Source organism: Stenella coeruleoalba (genome assembly GCF_951394435.1).
Source record: "Stenella coeruleoalba genome assembly, chromosome: 7".
In the NCBI taxonomy this organism is placed as follows: Eukaryota; Metazoa; Chordata; class Mammalia; order Artiodactyla; family Delphinidae; genus Stenella; species Stenella coeruleoalba.
The window spans coordinates 116,645,992-116,668,416 of NC_137153.1; the positions used below are offsets into that span (position 1 = coordinate 116,645,992).

The 22,425-nt window shown below is 42.6% G+C and overlaps 2 protein-coding genes across 7 annotated transcripts in view; one reads left to right on the plus strand and one right to left on the minus strand.

The window, feature by feature from the left end:
* USP20 (ubiquitin specific peptidase 20) overlaps positions 1-17,245 on the plus strand; it is a 75,588-nt gene extending 58,343 nt beyond the window's left edge. The window contains exon 26 of the mRNA XM_079925858.1: positions 16,785-17,245. The gene's annotated coding sequence lies outside the window, so the exon portion shown is untranslated. The remainder of the gene's footprint in view (positions 1-16,784) is intronic.
* Positions 1-22,425, minus strand: part of FNBP1 (formin binding protein 1) — a 140,416-nt gene that overhangs the window by 3,018 nt on the left and 114,973 nt on the right. For 2 of the 6 annotated variants that reach the window (XM_079925864.1, XM_079925861.1), the window contains 5 exons: positions 16,729-16,838; positions 8,654-8,786; positions 6,389-6,510; positions 5,935-6,071; positions 29-4,119 (listed from right to left, as the gene is read on the minus strand). In XM_079925864.1, the coding sequence (XP_079781990.1) occupies positions 3,941-4,119; positions 5,935-6,071; positions 6,389-6,510; positions 8,654-8,786; positions 16,729-16,838 (681 nt within the window). In that variant the 3' untranslated portion in view covers positions 29-3,940. Of the gene's footprint in view, positions 1-28; positions 4,120-5,934; positions 6,075-6,388; positions 6,511-8,653; positions 8,787-16,728; positions 16,839-20,669; positions 20,685-22,425 lie in introns of those variants that run through there. The other 4 variants (XM_079925863.1, XM_079925860.1, XM_079925865.1 and 1 more) reach the window with 3 other exon arrangements.

Below are 22,425 nucleotides of genomic sequence, written 5' to 3' on the forward strand. Positions count from 1 at the left end.
ACAAAAGACAGAGAAAGGAAAAGGCTGTTAGAGTGGCGGGCAGCAGGTCAGGGGCGGCGCTCTGCAGCTCAGTGCAAACTGCACCGCCCTGGGGAGGGGGGAGGGGAGGGAGCACATTTAGAGCAATGGGTTACCACAGGGCGAGTCTGAGATAAGGAACTTTCACGGTTTTATCTGCAATCAGAGCAGCTAGTCTTTCCTTCAGGGGTAAGAGAAGCCGCCCAGGAGATGATGCACCCATGCACCCGAACTCATCTTTCTCATAAATTGAGTTCTGAGACAGAGAAAGAACCAGCCTCCCAGAATGATGCCGGGAGCCCAAAGGCCTGGTTCCCTCTCCGACTGACACTCTCAGTTCCTTGGCAGTAAAAGGCAATATCTTTGGTGAAAAGGAAAACCTGTCACTCAGCGTTTACTCAGCAATAAACAGTGAAAGTTCTTCATCTTGAGGGGACAGAAGAGGAAACAGGAGACAGACTCCTCAAGCCCGGAGGTGAACACAGGGTGAGAAACAGAGAAGGTGTCATCATATAATAGGGGGAAAGGGCAGGAATTTTTTTTTTTTTTTTTTTGAAAAGCATTTGGCTAGAAAATTCCCCATTATTGAAGACGAAAGAGTTAAATTACTCGGATTACACAGAATAATTTTCTCGGAGAGGGGAAAAATCATTTAAAATACACAACACTGAGAAAAATATAACGTTTATTAGAGAGGCAGATACGAGGGTACAACTAAAAGGAGCCAGACAGATTCTTTTCTTGTAAGATAAGGAGAGAGAGAAACAGTCATGTTGGCCATATTCAAACAGAACTTACTCAGAACCCAAGTGTCTACAATAAACTCAAGTGTGGATCAGCTGGCAGGGGACCTAGCTACCACTGTAACCGTCCTTCCGGCTCCCCCAGCGGTTACAAAAACAAAAAGGTCATTAGGCATCAGAATCACCAATAAAACAAACACAAAGAAGAGTAAAACATTAAAACAACGAATTCAAGTAATCCTTTTAGTTTTTCTATTGCAGTATATACAAATCTATTGGGGCAGGGGGCGGTTATGGATATATTTCACAGAGAGCAATTTAAAAAAACAAAAACAAAACCATAAAAGAGGACAGTCACAATTCAGTTGACCAGTTGGAACTTACTCTAGTCTAACTACTTTGGCAATTATTAAATAGTCACATGGTAGACACCACACACACACAAAAGTGCTCTGGCATTACTGACAATAAAACAACTCCTTTTGAGTTACGGGCATCGGAAAGCAGCAGCCCCGCCCACCTGGGACGGGCTTAAGGAGAGGGCAGCGTTTATGGAGCAGGCGGAGTGGATTTATAAACGAGGCAGGGAAGGAAGGCTTCGACATACATTATTAACCTCTAAGTGTATCTCTAAACAAAAGGAGAAAACTTTATACACAAGCTGAGACTCTGCTACTTTTATTTTAACAGATAACTGTTGGAAGAACACAAAGTATACTTCGGGTGGAAATGGAAATTTGTGATTCTCTGGGAATCAAGACTTCTGCTAATCCTCTGCGCACTGACTAGATGGACCTGAAACTACAAGATATCTTTCACCGTTGAGTCGCTAGTACATAGATTCATCTGGTAAAGGTATTGAGGCATACAGCCTAAAATAATGATCATCATTTATGTGCCCAAATCGCCCCTCCCATCCCCGAAAGCCAGCTGAGCGCTTTCCTGAGTCAGATTTGCACAACTCTAAGGAGGAGGGGAAAACAAAAGAAACACCACCAGCCAACTTCGTGGAATGCCGTACTTTTCAAGTCAGGCTTTTAGAAGACTAATGTTATCCTGCCTCATTTTTCAGTGCTTGGTTTGCTGTCTCCAATAATTCACAGTCTGGAAATGAGTTCATCGCAGGATAGAAAGGTTAGGTTTTAATATCTTAGGGATTCACTTGGTTACCTGCCCAAAGCTGTGACCACCTACTGCCCGTTCAATCCCCACGGTCAGCTGATTTTCTTGCTGCGGTAGTTAAAAGGAAGAACTGAAATGACTCTCCTGAGAGGTCTGGGGTCAGGGTCAGTGGCTTTATCAATATTACGGCAGCAAAGGTATAATAAAGCAAAAGAAATCTGAATTACAAAATTATATTTAAAAAAAAAAATCAGGCTGGCCAGGGCCGGTTTCCCGCTTTTGATATTGGACCACAGTTGTGTCAGATGCAACCACTGGGGGAAGCTGGATGTAGGGGATCTCTCTGCTTTATCTTTGCAACTTCCTGAGAATCTATAATTATTTCAAAATAAAAAATGTTTTAAAAATCAGACAGTCACGGCTTCCCCGGTGGCGCAGTGGTTGGGAGTCCGCCTGCCGATGCAGGGGACACGGGTTCGTGCCCTGGTCCGGGAAGATCCCACATGCCGCGGAGCGGCTGGGCCCGTGAGCCACGGCCGCTGAGCCTGCGCGTCCGGAGCCTGTGCTCCGCAACGGGAGAGGCCACAGCAGTGAGAGGCCCGCGTACCTCAAAAAAACAAAACAAAACAAAAATCAGACAGTCATTAAGTAAAGGTTACTAAATTCCATCTTGGCGGCCGTCGGGAAATGTAAGAGAGCTCTCTGCTAGACTCTGCGGCAGTCGCCCATAGCTCCTGCCAGCTCCTAGACCCCTGATATGCTGCTGTCAGTTTTAAAATCAGCTTTAAATTGATCTGACATTCTAAAAGGAGCCCACAGTGTCGAAGCAAGGAGCTAATATCCTGTTTAAGAGTAGGAAGGACATGAAAAAATAATTTTCAAAGCCAAATAAAAAGAGAATCTCAACCCCATACCTTTATTCTGACTCACTTTTAGCTGGTTCTCTGTGATCTCAGGGAAGATTCTAGAAATGAGCACAGCCATTGGGCATGTCACCAATTTCACTACCTATCCTGCCAATTTAAAAATGCAAATCCCCAAGTGACCCAGATTCTTTGAAGATGGTGAACCATAAAACGAGCTAGAAATTCTAAAACAGTTTTCAGTGAATTCACACTTTGGGTCTTAAAGATGCCAGTGATTAAAAAACAAACCAAAAAACCCTTGAAAAGTGACGTGCTGGGGTCTGTGTGTAGACGCAGTTGCTTACAAGGGTCTATTCACAGCCCCACCTGGGCAAGTATGAACGGAATACAGCTCCACCTCCCACAAAACCTCCAAAAGAACAGAATGAAGTGAGCTGTTTTTATGTAAGTTTATCTAAACAGCACTAGCACATCTGATCAGCTCTGTCAACTGGCAGGAGGAAGGAAGATCAGTAGTCATATGTAAAAATCAACTGGTTGATTTTCCATATTTCAGTTGGTTGCGTAGGATCATATAGACATAACCTGAAAACACGGTGATCTAACAATTATCTTAAACATGTTTAAGGAAATATACACACTTTTGGTACCAATCTTATTCTTTACTTATTCTATACTTCATTGATGACTTCCTTCGAAGTGAATGACTGTAAAATTGAACAAACTAGCGTAGTTCGGTTTATGAAGTTACAAAATGTAACATTCTAAGGTAGTTCAATTTCTGGCAGATACTACATATAAATAAGAGAACTGAAGTCTTCTGCACCCCTAGGATGTGCATGGACTTTTAGATTCAGAAATACGGATTAGAAGCTAGAAGGCAACTTTTTGGTTATCTACAGATGCTGCCCAAGAAGAAATGTTTATCAGATTTCAAAGGACACAGTTGTACATTGGTAGCTGGCAGCTTTCCAAGTAAAATGTCATTAGCAAGTGAAACTTGATTATCGTCAAAACCAGCCCAGGAAATTCAGGTGTAAGATGCCTGAAAGTCCACCTCGTCCCTAAAAGAAACTGCGACGCTCCCCATCCAGTCTTTTGAAGAACTGCCTGTTAACAGTCATGGTTGTGGGGAGAAACAACTCCAATGTTTTAAAGTTTTTTGTGTTTTTGGTTTTTTTTTAAGTTGTATTAAATATAAGTCTTAGCACCTTTGGCATTTTTGTCCAAATAGACTTCGACGTATGAAGTGGGGACATAACCCTCTTCATCTTCACTTCTCCGGATGCGGGTCCACCCGTCACCTTTGTCTTCCTCTATAACGTACAGTGTTTCTCCTTCAGCTACTGAAATGGTTCCTTCGTTCTGACCTGAAAAAGCAATATCAGAGTATTTTAGGTTTCTTGTCAAATCCGGGTTGAGAGCACAGCTTTGCAACGACGAAGCAAGTGTAGGGAAAGATGGACGCACTGACCCTTCTGCTCTCCTCCCACACAGAAGCTTCCAGGTCCTCACCTGGCGTCTCTCTAGGACCCTCTTCTAACTCCTCCTGGGAGCCCTCTCATTCCTCCCTCCCAGAACAGGAGGTATTTTCCGCAGAGGAAATCCTGGGTCCGCTTCTCTACTCTTCCCTGAAGGTACTCCTACGGCGTCAATTACATCTCTTTACACAGCACCCCGACTTTTCTTTCTCCTGTTCTGGTTCTCGTCTGAGGCAAGGTTCCACTTCGCCTTCTGCCTGAAGCCCGTTTCCACCTTGATGGTACCCGGGCACCTGGAACGCGATAGGGGTGAACCCGGACTCCCTGTTTTTCCTCCCACTTTCCCATTTCAGTGGACATCTCCACCATCCCAGGGATGCAACTTCAGGGATCATCTGTGATTTCCTCCCCTCTTTGTACACTGGCTGCAGCATCTCTGCGTCCATTCCTTAATCAAGGCCCCGAACACCATTTGCTAAGATAATTTCAAAAGACTAGCCATCATCGCCCAAGCAGTGTCCTGAAAGGCAGACTGTTTAGGGGGCTGTTAATAGCGGTACTGTGGGCGCGGGGGGGAGAGGGATGGTGTGGCCGGGAAGTAAAACCGGGAACATTTAACCTGGTACTTCCCTTTCTTATTTTGTCATAATGAATATTTAGTTTATTAAAGGCTCTAAAAGTCCTAGAGTAAAGGGAATTCCCTGGTGGTCCAGTGGTTAGGACTCCGTACTTCCACTGCAGGGGCCCCAGGTTCAATCCCTGGTCAGAGAACTAAGATCCTGCAAGCTGTGAGGTGTGGCCAAAAGAAAAAAAAAAAAAAAAGTCCTCCAGTAAAGAGATTCATTTATCCCAGGGCTTCTGAAGATGATCTGAGCTCTGATTGCTTCTTTCACAACATCCTTATCAGCATCCTGCAAGGTGCCGTTTCAAGGCTCACAGTTTAGGAAACACTAGGCTAGTCTTTCTAACCAATTTCCCTGTCTTCTAACCGATCCGACACATACAGTAAATGTCTCAAGGTACAGCTCTGCTCGTGTCAGCAACCTGCTCAAATACTTTCAGTAGCTTCTCGACGTTTGCCAAATAAAATCCAGATGTTTCTGTTACCCATACCCCCCACTGGCACCGCCTACACCCTCATCTCACCACCTAAGACATCTGAGCGCCAGCCATACGAACCCCATACCTTCCTCGCTCCACGCTTGGCCGTGCCCGTGCCTCTGACATACTTCAGCACGGAGAGTTCTCCAAACCCCCTTAAGGAAGTGATCTCATCCTCGCATGAATCCCCCGTCACTCTGTACCCCTCCTCTGGTGAATATTGCAGGCGGCCCTCTCTCTACGTGTGTCTGCTTTATTTCCTCCAAAGGTGGAAGCCAGAACATACCATCTGCCTGCCACCCTTTCAGGGGCCTTTACAAGACAGAAGTTCTATAAGTATTGAATGAATGGATGAAATAATCATTATTCCATACTATCTGCTTCAGTTAAGCTCACTGAAAGTTGTTCGAATGTACAGACCCAAAGGTAAAACATACAGCCATCGACCAGATCATAATCATAAACACAGATACCACGAGCAGAGCAAAAGAGCAATGAGGGAAAGTTCTGGATGACTTCAAAAGAAAGCCTGATCACAGAAAGAGAAGAGTGACTCAGACAGTTCACGAGAAGTGGGGCGAATTAGGTGAGACGCGGTGTTACCTTCGAACGTGTAGAGAGCTTTACACGTCCCTATGGCGGGGAGGGATTCCTCATCATCAAACTCATCGTCGAAATCCGTGGCCAGCACCTTGACCTCACTCTCCTGACTCTGGTCCTCCGTGTAACTGCCATCCGGGCTGCTCAAGAAAGCAAAACACACAGCAACTATAGCCACTGACCCCAGCGAGGGCTTGAATTCAGCCCCCGCGAGAGCAAAGTGCTTGCAACCCGCCCCCGTCCCCATCCCCCGATTGTTGTAACTAGGACCATCTTCAGTCACCCCGCAGGCTCGGGCACCATCCACGGGGACTTAGACACCTGCACCGTGGGAAACATCACAGGCCAATCGTCACAGACGCTTGGGATCTAACAAGTACCTTGTGCTCGTCTCTGATTCCAGAATTGAGAAATAAATACAAAGTCAGAAAGAGCAGGCTCCGTACAGATACTGTACCTCTCCCGATCCTGTGCACAGTTGTTGACGGCTGGGGGGTTCTGCACATCGTACATGCCGCTGTGCCGACGGGCCTGTTCGCTGCGTGCTGGGAGTCTGCCTTCAACCTCGGCCAGCCAGGCCTGCAAACAGAAGGCAGGAAAGAATGGTCTGAGCTCAGCTGAGGGCCTGACCATGCAGGCTTCAGGCCCCAGATCGGGGCTGCTCGTTGGTCATTGAAGCAGACTGGAGAAGGACCCCGTGGGGGCAGAGTCTCCAGTCTGTGTGCCCTGACTGTATAAATGTACTCAAAGGCAAAGTTGGAGAAGTACAGGCAAACATATTTAGCCACTGCTCATAATGTGGCAGAAAGACACTGGCCTCCGTTATACTCCTGGGCTTTTTAAGCAGCTGTGTGATTTTGGTTAAGTCATTTCTAGTTCCTTCTGGTTCCAGAAATTCTGTGACCATGAGGTCACACTGGGAAACATGAGGGTCCCTGCCACACACTTAAGCCATGACTCAGTTAGAAAGCCACACTTCCCATTTTTGTTAAGGAGTGTAACGTTTTTCTTTTTTTAAATAGTGAAGAAAACTCATACGTAGGAAATCAAAGTAGATCAAAGTATCTTCAGCAACATTGGAAATAGTGTAAAAGAGGCAAAAGAATCAAAATGATCAGAAAAGGACATTTCTAGGTTCTAAAACCTCAAATGCTAATACCTTATTGACAGATTCTAGAAAGAATGAAAAAAGCCATATTTGACCTTTTATTGCTAGAAATAATCTATTCTGGTTGGAACGCTCAGTTACTGATATATTTTTACAGGCTTTGTAGTCTTTACATTTCGAGGGGAAAAAGAAGCCTTCTGCCCACAGCTTTTTTTTTTTTTTTTTTTTTGCGGTACCTGGGCCTCTCACTGTTGTGGCCTCTCCCCTTGCGGAGCGCAGGCTCCAGTCGCGCAGGCTCAGCGGCCATGGCTCACGGGCCCAGCCACTGCGCGGCATGTGGGATCTTCCCGGACCGGGGCACGAACCCGTGTCCCCTGCATCGGCAGGCGGACTCTCAACCACTGCGCCACCAGGGAAGCCCTGCCCACAGCTTTTGAGTGCCCCACTCCCTCCTTAAAAGATTTATTATTTGTGTTTCTTCCTCATTTCTTATTTGTGTTTCCTATTGGTTTTCACATATATCATCTTTTGATAATGGATCCTTTGAAGGAACAGTAACATATTTCAATGGTTCCCCCCCCCCCAGAAGTAAACCCTTGTATTTATGATCAATTGATTTGCGACAAAGGGGCCAAGACAATTCAAGGAGGAAAAGGCCTTTTCAACAAATGGTGCCGGGACAACATAAAAAAGAATGAAGGTGGACCTCTACCTTTAACCATATACAAAAATTAACTCTAAACGAACCGTAGACCTAAATGTAAAAGTTAAAACTATAAAACTTAGAAGAAAACATAGGCGTAAATGTTTGTGATCTTGGATTAGGCACTGGTAACTTAGCTATGACCCCAAAAGCACAAGTGACAGAAGAAAAAAAAAATTGATTCCATCAAAATTAAGACTTTTGGGGACTTCCCTGGCGGTCCAGTGGTTAGGGCTCGGTGCTTTAATTGCCGTGGCCCGGGTTCAATCCCTGGTCGGGGAACCGAGACCCTGCAAGCCACGTGGCACGGCCAAAAAAAAAAAGCATAAATAAAACTTCCGTGTTTCAAAGGACACCTTGAAGAGAGTAAAACAACAGTCCACAGAATGGGAGAAAATATTTGTAAATCCTAGATCTGAAAAGGAATTTGCATCCAGAGTATATTTTGAAAACTTTTACACCGATACCAAAGCCAGGCAAGGACATTACAAGAAAATTACAAATATCAATGGCTTTTTAAAAACTGTCTTTTGGATTCACTGAGATGATGGCCGACCGTATATTCCCAATTATACCCACTGTCAACAGGAGATGAAGTAGAACAACTTAAGTGAAACACTTAGATAAAAAAAAAACAACGAACACTGTATACAAATATAACCTTAAATAGCGTCCCTTTTAAGGGACACCATTAAAATAGGATATGCTGAAAAGCTGAACACCCAGTGGATGACAGTGTCTTTTTCCTTTTATCATAACTCGTGAGACACCTGATTTTTCCAGCTCCATCTCTCGCGGGGAAAGAAACAATGGCGATTTACAACCATATGCGTATGCGTCTCGTGACCCCCTACACCCACTTCTATTTCTTTTTTTTCCAACAAAGCTTTTCCACAACAGCTTCTTCCTACCTCAAATTTCTGGGCCTCCAGTCTCAGTTTTTCTATATTTTGGCTGACTTCTGCTAATTTGTGATCCAAACTGGCGGGGTCTCCCATTTGCGGATTCTTTAGGTAGACATCTTTCATTTTTGTGATGGCATCTCTGAAAAGAAGGGGCAGAACGTGGTAAAGGTTAATGCTGTCGTCAGCCAGTCATATTTTCCCACCGCCATGAAAACTACGGGAATGAGGGCGTGGCGAGACTGCACCGCGGTGTGGATTGGAGGGGGATACTGGGTCAGCCTCCCTTCTAAAACGTCTCTATAAGGATTCTGCTACCAAGGTCTGTATGATCCAGAGACCCATATTTAAATTCCAGTTGCCTTTTCGGAACGAAATCTCCCTCGTCTTTAGCGAGTGAGAAACGTAAATTAATCCTGCACATCACTTTGCCCTACGTAACAAGAGACAAAACCCCAATATTTCCATGTACGTGTTTTGCATGCAAACCATGGGTCTCGTGGGCTGCAATGTTTACCTCATGAAGAAGCGCAGGTCATTGCTTTGGGAATTCTAAGGATTAAGTTAAACAGTTCGATTTCAACGATTTCAACTATTTAAGAAACGGAACCCACAGTCGGGATCCGTGACAGGTGGGCAACAGAGCCTTAAAGCTACACACGGCAAGATTCCACACCCCTCCTGCAATCCTGTCCGGAAGGCCGCCCATAGCAGCCCTCTGAAGGTTGTTTCTAGGACCAGAGAGCTCTGCTAACTGGAACCCTGGCTTCAGGGCACTTCAGGAGCATTCGAGTTAAATTTAGAGCAAATGGCTTCCTGCCGAGGGTGAGGGGCTAACTTTAATGAGCTTCAGCAAAAGAAACTCTGCACCAATCACCCAGCATAAGACCAACAACACAAACTGTATTTTGAGTCACGGGAAATAGTTTGATCAAAAATACAGAAATAAGTGGAAGAGAATTTCCACAAGTCCTCACCACCCCTCCACCTGCCCCCTTGCCTCTGAGCCCGTATTGCCCCTTGGTGGGCACAATGAACCCTCTGTTCTTCCCTAAGACCAGGTGTCCACGGGAGCCCTCCACCCACTTGCCCTCCCAGCCCACCTACCTCGCTCTACTTTCTTTTATTTCCACTGCATGTATCTCTTCCCAACATTATATGACTTGTTATGATGCTTGTTTATCGTCTGTCTCTCCCGCCTAGAACAGCAGCTCTCCGAGGAGCTCTCTGGGCTCAAGCCCTTTATGACCATGATAAACCCCCAGTGACCGGGCCACGCCTGGTGCACCAGAGATCTCACTACGTATTTGTTACATGAATAGATGTCCCTACAACAAACAAACTGCAAGGTCATCCACATGTACACAAGTCTTCTCTCGACTTCATGGCCTATACCTCCAGGACCCTATTTCTCAGCAAAACTTCTCAAAAGAGTTGTTTAAAATCACTATCTCCCATTCCTCTCATCCAGGTCTCTCCTCATCAATCTCTGCAGGTTTTTCAATTTTGTTGATCATTTCAAGGAACCAGCTTTTGGCTCTGTTCATCCTCTCTGTTGAATGTGTGATTCTGTTTCATTAATTGATAGTTTCCTTTATCGTTCCGTTTCTTCTATTTTCTTTGGTTCAATTTGCTACTCTTTTTCTAACTTCTTAAGAGGGATGCTTAGCTCACTGATTTGCAGCCTTCTTTGTTTCTCATATGTATTGGAAGCTTTAAATTTCCTCGTATAAGCATGGCTTTAGTGACATCCCCAAAACGGAGATGGAGAATGTACGTGAAGGGTAAGGTTCAGCTCTGTTTCATATATTTTCTAGCGTCTATGAGGGCTTCCTCCTCAATCTATGCGCTACTTAGAGCCACATTTCTTTCTTTTTTTTTTTAAGCAGTAAAAACAGATTTTATTTTAAAAAATCAAAAAACAATTGCAATCGGGGAAAAGACACCTCAGGTTAGAGCTGGGCTCGATTCCTAATACAGTGAAGACAGCTGGGGATTTTTAGCCAATAAGCAGAATGAGGGACTCAGTGGATGGAAAATCAAAGGTGAATGGAACGATTCCTGCTAAACCAACTTAACAGGATTCTTCCTGACTCCATGCCAGAATGATAAGAAGGGTGGGGAGCCTTTCTAACTTGACTGAGCAGGCTTCTTGCTGTAACTGAGCCCTGCGGAGAGCCACATTTTATTTTATTTTATTTTTTAAGGGGGTGTAGTTGTTTTACAATGTTGTTAGTTGAGAGCCACATTTCTTTCTTTTTTTTTTTTTCGGTATGCGGGCCTCTCACTGCTGTGGCCTCTCCGGTTGCGGAGCACAGGCTCCAGACACGCGGACTCAGCGGCCATGGCTCACGGGCCCAGCTGCTCCGCGGCATGTGGGATCTTCCCGGACCGGGGCACGAACCTGTGTCCCCTGCATTGGCAGGCAGACTCTCAACCACTGCGCCACCAGGGAAGCCCCACATTTCTTAACTTCTAAATTTTTGTTATTGATATCCAGCTTAATTGCAGCCTTCAGAGAACGTACTTTGAATGATGTCTATCCTTTGATGTTTGTTGAGATTCATTTTATAAAACCAGGATATGCCCAATTTTTGGAAATGTTCTATGTGTGCTTGAAAAGAATGTGTAGTATGCAGTTACTGGATATCTGTGTATTAGGTCAATTTTGTTAATTATTTTGTTCAAATCCTCTATCCTGACTCTCTGCTAATCTATTCTATCAATTACCGAGAAAAGTGCGTGAACAATATCCCACTGTAATGACGTGCTTGTATTTCTTGTACTTATGCCAGAAGGTCAACAGCATAACCTTTTCTATATTTTGAGGTGATGCTAGTATGGTTCTACAGACTTAAAATTGTATCTCTTCTTGGTGAATTGAGCCATTTGTTATTTGAATCATTTATTTTATGAAGTTGATCCTTTTGAGCTGAATAGTTTGGGGTGTTTTTTGGCCTGAAAGTCAGTGTTCTCACACCAGTTTTCCTTCTGGTTGGTACCTGCATGGTCTGTCTTTTTCCATTCTTTTTTTAAAAATAATTAATTAATTTTTGGCTGCATTGGGTCTTGGTCGTTGCGCGCAGGCTTCTCATTGCGGTGGCTTCTCTTGTTGCGGAGCACGGACTATAGGCATGCGGGCTTCAGTTGTTGTGGCACGCGGGCTCAGTAGTTGCGGCTCACGGGCTTAGTTGCTCTGCGGCATGTGGGACCTTCCCAGACCAGGGCTCGAACCCCTGACCCCTGCATTGGCAGGCGGATTCTTAACCACTGCGCCACCAGGGAAGCCCCATCTTTTTCCAGTCTTTGCTTTCAACCTTTCTGCACTTTATGAGTTGGACGTGTCTTTTGTAACTAGCATACATGTGGGTTTTAGTTTTTTGTCCAGTCTGAAAATCTCTTAGTTGGAACATGTAGTCTGTTCACATTTAACATACTGATTCATTTTATTTTACAAACACAGTATGCCAGGCACTGTCCTCAGCACGTGACATACCCTGACACACTTAATCCTCATAGACAGGCATATTAACTCCCTTTTCAAGGTGAGGAAACCGAGGTGCTAAGAGGTTAAGAATCTTGTCCAAAGTTTGCAAAAGAAACAGGTGGAACCAGATTGGAATCTGGGGTGTCTAGTGTGCTTGGTATTTTAAATCTTCCACTCTATTTTGTGCTTTTGATTTGTCCTGCCTATTCTATATATTAATATTTTTTCTCTCCTTTCTTGCCTTTTTGGATTATTAAAAAAAACAAAACTGAAAACAAACAAAAATCCAGCCTTTTCCAGATCATGCCATCTCTGCTCAAAACCTTTTATTTTCTGTTCCTCCTGCACAAAATGTAAGTTGCATGAGAACAGATGTTTTTGATGTTTTGTTCATCGCTTTATCCTCATTGCTATACCTAGAATATTTCCTTGTACACAGTAAATGCTCGATAAACAGAGGTGAAGTGAATGGTTGAACGTGATTGGCCTTATTACCAGCAAGCACTGCTCTTGGGTTTCAAACGTTAACCAAGTTCCACAGCCACAACCCAAGTGACAGAGAAACTTTTCTGAATGATATCAAACAATTAGAGAGAGTCTGTCAACAACCTATAAAATGTCATTTCAGATATTTGAGTCATAACTTGTTACTCCTGTGCAAAATATAAGTGCTCACTTAGTAAACAGCAGGAGGTTTATAATACATTTAGAAACCCTTTTATATTTGGTCCCAGATGTTATAAAACATACAAAGACTTCTATTTATAAAAAGTACAAAAAATTTTTATTTCATAAAGTCTATTTTTAATATAAAACTAGAACAAAGTTCATCATCTGTGTTCCTCTTTTTAACATACTGCAACAATATTTATAAAACGATCTAGTTTTCAGGAGTTGCTCTCCCAGAGATTAAAAAAAAATCAAAACCCACTTTTCTTTTGCATGTACTTAAACTGACTGACCAAGTTTGTTTATTTTTTGCACAACCAAGTTTTAACCCCAGCTTCAATATAACTATATTTATGTAGGACTACAATTTGGCCTACTTATATAGAGCACAAAATCTCAAGTTATCTTTTAAGTTCAAATCGCCATTAACGATGATTCACTTAATTCCGTCAGTGAGAATATAGAAGGTGAGAGAATAAAAAGTGGCTGTTCTTTTCCTTTTTCTTTTTTTTAACTGGAGTACAGTTGATTTACAATGTTGTGTTAGTTTCAGGTGTACAGCAAAGTGATTCAGTTATACATACACATATCTTTTTCTTTCCAGATTCTTTTCCCTTATAGGTTATTATAAAATATTGAGTATAGTTCCCTAAAGTGGCTTTTCAATCAGGATTATTAGCAAGTATCCTGTAAATGATGTGAAGGTATTATTCGTTATAAATGTGGGAAGGAAGTGCAAATGGGAAGAGATATTGAATCTTTTCCTAATTTTTTCTTTTCTTTTTTTGCATATGTACCAACCTACCATCCTAGGATCAAACTTATAGAACAGCTCAGAAACCAGGGGACTCTCACAGTGGGAGCCGGGGCAGATGGGCAGGTGCTTGTCAAGAACAAGCAAATATTTACACCTCTAATGGCTGGTGATGTGTATAAGACATACTGTGACTTGTTTTCTAGATACCATCAACACACTCTATAAAAAGACAAGAAGACATGAGAATCTATAGGAAGGCTGATTTTTACTTACCCTCAAATAGAAAGACAAGTACATTTTGTATCCAAAGCTCCGACGTGGGGCAAGGGATAGGGTGGGGGTCATGCCACTTTGCTCTTCCTCATTTGTACAAAAACTTCACCTCTACACTCATGATAGAGAGAAAACAGGAGTTCCCTGGTGGCCTAGTGGTTAGGATTCCGGGCTTTCACTGCCACAGCCCGGGTTCAATCCCTGGTCAGGGAACTAAGATCCTACAAGCCACGTGGTACGGCCAAACTAAACAAAAACAAACAAACAAAAACCACCAGAAAATCTTTTTGAAGCCAGTTGGAGCCTGAGATGTCTTGTCATTGTCTGAAGATTCTTCAATCACTACATGTGCCTCTCTATCCAGAAAGCTAGAGAGGCACCATTTGTCCCCACTGGAATGGCAGGTTTTTGCAGCAATCGTTGCATATGGATTATATAGACTGAAGAGCAGGGGAGATACTAAAATGTCTGTTTATTTGATCCACGTGCACGTGGCAGCCCAAGGCTTTGTTATGGGAGCAATGGCTCTTGGTGTGGGCTATTCCACGTACCGAGAATTCTGGGCGAAACCTAAACCTTGGAACAGGAGAAGCTGTCTTGGTCTTGTTGGCGGTGCTAGCTTTAGTTAGACATCTCGTATTGAGATTGTATGTTTATGTTGAAAATAAACTGGGTCAGATGATAACATGGTAATTTGAACACTGGCGTCCTTTCTTGCAGGCTTGGTTTGCCTGGTGACCAAGTTACCGTGACTAGTTCCCTAGCTAGGTCATTCAGGGGTGTCAAATTAGCACAGAGGAAACATGTCACTTTTAAATGCACTTGGTAGTGGTACAATGTCCACCTTATTTTTTTTAAGATTTATTTATCATTAATTTATTTATTTTATTTATTTTTGACTGTGTCAGGTCTTAGTTGCGGCCTGGGGGATCTTCGTTGTGACGTGCGGGCTTCTCTCTAGTTGTGGCGCGTGGGTTTTCTCTTCTCTAGTTGTGGAGTGCGTGGGCTCTGTAGTTTGTGGCATGCAGGCTCTCTCGCTGAGGCGCGCAAGCTCAGTAGTTGTGGCGCGTAGGCTTAGTTGCCCCGCGGCATGTGGGATCTTAGTTCCCCGACCAGGGATCGAACCCGCGGTCCCCTGCATTGTAAGGTGGATTCTTTACCACTGGACCACCAGGGAAGTCCCCAATGTCCACCTTCTTAAACTCTTCTGATGAAATTAGTTCTAAAGAGGACAACACGCCAGTCAACCCTGAACTGCTCCCAGTTAGTTGCTGCAGAATATCATATGCTTTTGATGTAATGTAGGACTCTTATTTACCCCAGTTAATTTAACTCTTTCTGACTGCCTTGTGGACTGAGTACTGTTTTGAGGGCTGGTTGGCTTTTGAGGAACGCTTTCAGGAACGGAATACATTATAAGCCTCCTAGCAATTATGTGTATGGTTTTAAACCAAACCTAAAAAGCTGATAACAGAGCTGCTTAGGAATAGTATTTATTTCAGAATCATAGTTGTAAATATGAAAATAACTTAAGGGACTTCCCTGGTGGTGCAGTGGTTAAGAATCTGCCTGCCAATGCAGGGGACATGGGTTCGATCCCCGGTCTGGGAAGATCCCACATGCCGCAGAGCAACTAAGCCCGTGAGCCACAACTACTGAAGCCCGTGTGCCTAGAGCCCGTGCTCCACAACAAAGAGAAGCCACCGCAATGAGAAGCCCGCACACAGTGACGAAGAGTAGCCCCCGCTCGCCGCAACTAGAGAAAAACCACACGCAGCAATGAAGACCCAACGCAGCCATAAAGAAATTAATTAATTAATTTTAAAAAAGGAAAATAATTGTAGATCCCCGTTTAGCACTTTTGTAATTGCAGGGCTATATTTTGCTGCTGTTATATTAGAATATTTTTTTTATTGGAGTAAAATTGCTTTACAGTGTTGTGTTAGTTTCTACTGTACAATGAAGTGAATCAGCTATATGTGTACATATATCCCCTCCCTCATGGACCTCCCCCCTGACCCCGCATCTAGGTCATCACAGAGCACCAAGCTGAGCTCCCTGTGCTACACAGCAGGTTCCCACTAGCTATCTAGTTTACACATGGTAGTGTATTTATGTCAAACCTAATCTTCCAATTCGTCCCATCCTCCCGTTCCCCCCCCGTGTCCACATGGCTGTTCTCTATATCTACGTCTCTATTCCTGCCCTACAGATGGGTTCATCTGTACCATTTTTCTAGATTCCATACATATGCGTTAATATACGATATTTGTTTTTCTCTTTCTGGCTTACTTCACTCTGTATGACAGTCTCTAGGTCCATCCACGTCTCTACAAATGAGATGTTGTTCCTGTTGTTCCAATGTTGTTCCTTTTTATGGCTAATATGCATTTTGAAACAGAAATGTGTTTTTTAAGTGCTAATGCAAAGGTAAATGAAAAACACTTTTTAAAATGTGTATAGTATGTTTATTTTCTCTATAAGAATCATAAATATTAAACTAAATAGATCACCTATAATGGAAGTGATTTATGAGCAAACTGGTTTGGTCAGACATTATACAGACTTCGGTATGCTACAGAATGCTCTGCTGTACTTGTGAAATTTTCTTGTCTAACCTGAATTTACATTCCATGGTGCTAGCATGGTGAATGTGGCATTACTAAAGTAAGTGAACACACACAAAAATGAAGAAGATAGTCATGTGTATTTTGTTGTCCAAACTCAGAATAATACCTATTTGTTAAAAGAACCCTCCCTGTCTTTACTAAAGCAATCCAGTAGACTACAACCAAACACACGGCTGAAATAATCACTTGGATTAAAATCTGATGTAGGGCCTCCCATCTTTCCAAACCGAACTCAAATGTCTTAATAAGTCATATTGAGCCACTCTACCTTTGATCCATCTCCTTTTGAATTTCTTTATTTAATTCATCGACTTTCTGTTGTAGCTTTTTCCTTCTCTGTTCAGGTGGGAGGTTGCTGAAATCTTCTGGAGTCGCACCCTGCAGATGCAAAAAGAAATAGAAACCTCACGGCACTCCTTGACAAAAAGACACCGAGGGAAGCCTGCGGGAAAGAGTCCCCAGACAACAGGGCAATGCAGACGTCTGCATGTGTTTTCATGAACTAAATTAAGCTCTTTCCCACGACACCCAGCTGAGATGCAAAAATCAGTGCATGCAAACTGCAAAAGGCCCGCACACCGTTTTCATGCCGGCCCAGACACCTCTGACAAGGCAGGGAGCACCGAGACAGGAAGATATACTTTTGACTCCAGAGAGGATCAATGAAAAACAAATTTGGAGACTGATTCTGCACTTTAGTGTCAGTGTCGGTGGCAACACTGAAGCTTTAGGTTTGTTTCTTCACATAAAACAGTGATAAGTGCCCCCGCCAACTGCTGCATTTCGATGGCATTGCTTCCCCCACCCCACCCAGCCTGAGTATTCCTTCCCGTCTCCTCACACAAGGCCGAGGCCGAAAAGTGAAGTGACAGATGGGACGTCTAGTTCCTCAGAGAATGTGGGTAAAAGGGACATTAAAAAAAACAATCCCCCCCCAGCTCCCTCCCATGTACTCTTCTTGCCTCTGCTGCCTCTAAACATCTGGTCGGTTCTTTTTCATCATCTTTAGGATCATCTCAGAGAATTCATAGAGAACACCGCCCCCAGCCCCAAATTCAAACCCAACAACCCACAGTGTATGAAATCAGCCTCAGCTGTTTCTAATTCATCAGAAGTAGTGTACTTTGATATCTTGATTCCCTTTCAAAAAAATTGCTCTCTCTCCTCTGTGCATGTGATTTAAGTAGAAAATATCAACCGTGAGTTTCTAGACTCCTACCTACGCTTACATGTCAGAAGCTGTAGCTAAGTTGTGGCCATCAAGTGCTTTTCCTTAAATGAGGCTATTTTCATAAAGAAAGAGAAATTTATCAATAGCCAGGGATAAGCCAGGGAATTTAGAAAAGAGATTTTGCTTTAGAACCAATTAAACAAAGGCAAGACAGGCTTGCCTGGGAGTGGGTGGACAAGAAGGGACCCGGATAATGTAATTGCAAAATTAGCTTGAGTTTGCCAAGCAGCTTACACGGGGGCTTGTGACTGAAGTTCCTAGGCTGCTTATGAGAAAATGCCAGGCTGCTGGGCTGGAAGTTTGTGATTCAGCAAATAGTTCACCACTAAGGCCACCAAAGACCTTTCAGCTAATAGTCTCAAAGACTTGTGTGTGTGTGTGAGTGAAAAGCAAAACAGAAGTGATTATTCCCTAATGCCAAACCAAGGAAGTTCAACTTGCTTCTAAAACTAAGATGAAGCCAAGTAATCTTCAATATAAAAATAAAGCAGACTTGTTTTTCCTTTTCCATAAACTATTGTGCTATAACACTTGAAACCTTAATTGAGTGCTTTTCAATTTTCTCAACTCAGTCACTGAGCCTGAAAGCTCAGTACTTTGTTCTCATGCTGAATTGACTTAAAAGAGATCAGCATGTTTTCTAGAACAGAGATTTTGGTTTTGTTTTCATTTTTGTTTTAATGCTAGAATGCGACAAAACACAGCGTGAGATACACTGCTGCAGAGGTCAGCAAACCTAGTAAGCAGTCAGTGTTCACTCATACATATTTATTGAGCCTCGCTATGTGCTATGAGACCCAAAAGAACTTTCTCAGTGATGGAAATGTTCTCACATCTGCACCGTCCAATATAGTAGCCGCATATGGCTGTTGAGCCCTTGAAGTGTGCCCAGTACAACTGTGGAACCGAATTTTAAAATTTTAGTTACTTTTCATTTAAATTAAGTTAAATTTAATTAAGTTACCTGTGGTGAGTGGATACCACATTGTACCACATAGGTCTAGACTGTGAACAGGTGTAAGGTTTGCACTGGATAAACAGGTGCAAAGAAATCTGTAGTAAACGACACTCTAACTTATGACTTATAAATAGATGGCTCAAACAACAACAACAACAAACGCAACCCTGATCATCTACAGAAACGAAAGCAATTAAATAATAAATGATCCCTTTCACTTGATCAGGAGTTAGTCTAACTGACCAGTTAGGTCCCTTTCAATAGATAGTCTATATTTCTGTGTTGTTATTTAAAAACCAATCCCAGTAACTATGCCTCAAACAAACTTCATGTGACCATTGGAGATTCAGGTCAACAGCTTCTTCTAGATCCAAAGAAACTCGAGGTTTCTGGAAAGTACCTTCAAAGGTTCATTTTGTCCTATTCACCTTTTGAAGCTTGAATTCTTTCGAACAATACTCTCACCTATGATTCATTTTGCCACAGAGGAATTTTTATTTCTACCTTCGAGGCAGAATAGATTTTCTGAACTCTCTGGAGGGGCCCCTAGGATACTGGCTGTACCAGGGTTTGGAAAAGGGGCCAAAATACGTATATTTTCAATGGCTGTGGCTCTAAGAGGATCTCGTTTTACCTGCTACTGGAATCAAACACTTGCTCCTGGGCAATGGCACGAGCTGCTTCTTGAGTTTTATTATTTTTACACCCAAGCCATCTGTGTGTAACTTCTCTATTAGCTTCAAAGTAAGGGCATCGAGCAGCAGTTCAGTACAAGGTTGGTAAAATGATTTATCTCAAACAGAAAGACTGCCCGATAATGTTATCCTTAGCCGCTAGCACGTGAGCAAAAGAACAAATAAAGGGCAAAAAAGAAACCCTGGCATCCGAGAGACTCCCAGTTTATGGATCCAATTTCTCCCAAATTCATACTGCTGCTAATGACTGATGTTCATTTAAGATCTTTCCTTCTTGTAGAACTCTTCTCGGGATTTTATTTTGCCGTCTAAGAAATGTTTAATTTAATAAAATATTCCTTTTCCTTAGGGCTGGAACAGTCGCCAAATACTGAGTCAGGTTGAAAAATTATGTATATATATGTTTATGTATGTACTGAAACATGTATAAAAGTATGTATAAGGATAACCATAAAATATTGTCATACTTTCTCAACAGCAGCGCATAAAATGCTGGTCTTATCCCTGGTTGAAGTGTCACAGTTCATCACTGTCCGTAATTTTAGGATATTCTCAGCTGTGGTGTTGGAGACTATTACGTAACTTACACATATTTGAAGTACAGTAATGGGTTATGTGGTTAAGAGTTTCTTTTAATAGATTTAATGATTAGTTTGACTATTTACTAGGGCTATGGAATTAAAAGTAGAAACAACACCGAACACTAAAGAAATCATTTTAGAAAGGCTTAGGAGGCTCTTTTCATTGTCCATAAAATCGTCTTCGATTTCTTAAATCAGCCATGCACAAGGCACCCATGTATTTCTGTAGCAACTTAAAGATTTCGTGACCTCCAATTCTCGAAGGTGCCTGAGACCTGAGTTGGAGCCCGGCATCATTCCTGCATGTCTCCCTCAGGTCCCCAGCATTTTTCATCTGCTTCTGTGGCTCCGGGGGAGGAGCAATTTTCAACGATTATATTTGCATTTATTCCGAATGATCCAATACATAAACTCCCTCATAGCTAATATTCATGTTTATGTTCACATTTAAATAAAGTTTATCAACATCTGTCATCCTCTTAAGACTCCAGTGGTAAAGAAAACCAAATCATGAGTTAAGCGTTAATTTTCTTAGCAACTTGAAAAGATTACAGTCACCTCTGTTAGACTCTGGACCTTTGTATTCCAGAGGTCTAATAAAGAAACACCAACAAAAGCACACACAAGAGAAACACAAATCAACAGTTGACTCTGAAGATTTGTTGCACAATGGCACGGCACCCACAAAACATACACCAAAAAACCTGATTAGATTCAGGACATGCATGGAGGAATTGTGCTTACCAGCTTGAGAGAAAGCTTCGTGTAAAAATTGAAGGGGTAACAGGGAAAAAAAGAGAGCGAGAGAGAGAGAGAGAGAGAGAGAGAGAGAAACAACAACACATGAGAAGAGGAGGAACTTGTCCATTACACTGAATTAACATACATCAATTCACCTGGCGCTTCGTGAAAATGATTTGCAGCGGTTCTGTGCCAAAGTTCCCAAGAGGGGCTGATCGACCAAAACCTTTCTTTAGCTGCCACGTTGCCAGAGCAAAGTATAAAGATAGAAAAGGAGGGTTTCCGTTTACTGTTCTGGATTGGTCACATCAGCCTGAGTATAAACCAATATAAGTTTGCGGTCGGTGAAATAGCATGATTATAAAAGATGGAAATAATCACATAGCCTTTTGTTCACCAAATTTCCCATGGAAAGTTCCACACAGACTAAAAGCGTTGGGAAAGCAATTAGTTCCACAACGTCCCAGTAATATTTTTATCTTAAGGAGATCTAATAAATACGAACAGTGGCATTTCCTAAAGGTATTAAGGCAAAGTCTCAAACTGGTAAATGGGAACACAGGACTGGAAGATGCTCTAAGAACCAACCTCCAGGGAGCCTTTCAGCGCCTGGCTGGAGGTGGAAGCATGATGCTCTCTCCCACCTGTGGACTGCATGCACCTCTTGCTCTGCAGAAGGTGTCTTCTGGGGCTTTCTATCGAACTCAGAGCCCTACCCACAGGGGTTCTATAGCATCTGGGGAGTCAACAGAAGCTGCTGCTCTTACAAGTTACCTTTAGGAAATAGATAGCCAACTGTCTCAACTACTGAGGTGTACTAACTCCTTGCTATGGATTTCCTGTTCATTATCAGGACACAGCAGCTGCAATTCTGCTAGGCCCGGAGACTGGCAAAACTATACTAATTACTGGATCCAAAGCCAGATTAAAAGGCATCTCAAAATTAGGAAAAGAAACATTGGTTCTTCAGAAACAGGTGAAACATGCTTTTTGGCTATAAAGCAGTATTTTGAGAGCTCGGTGCACACGTACTTAGCTGTTATCAACCCTAAAGTTTAGGCAATTGGTAGTAGGATCCAAAAATATGTCAGAGACAAAGTACCAAAGACAGTGTCCTTTGATTTGAAATTGGGAGGGGAGAGGGTGTTAAAAATTCCTTAACTAGAATTAAAAAATCTTATTCTTCAGATTAACTCAAAGTTGATACTTCTTTGTGAACAAGCATTAATTAAGCTTTTAAAGAAATTGTCCCTACGGGGAAAAAGACTTTTAAGGAAAGAAGTAGCAAGACAAAACTCTGGGGGAAACAGGTACAGTCATATTCATGACCGCTCTCACGTAGGCAACCTACATGAATGCCTTGAGCCCCTCCTGTAAACTTTAGCACAGATCTGTTCATCACAATTTGAGTTCTTTACAGACAACACTTATGGTGCACAGCAGAAAACTTTGCAAATATCTTCCCTGCGAAGCATACGACCATATACAAATGTTTCTCAGACGTTACTGTGGAAATGTCGCTGATTTGAACACGGCACTCTATCTGCTTTCTATGTGCTACTTCCTTTGCTTAAAGTAATATATTCTTTCTTAAGCATTCCAAAAACAGAATTCTAACATCAAAACTAAGGGCATAGGAATATAACCACTTCATAATAAAAGCAAGTCATTAGGATTGAGAACAAATCCCAATAGAGAGAGGCAATATCGAATTCTCAGACAAATTCACTTTTCTGAAGTGGACAGTGATGGATAATCT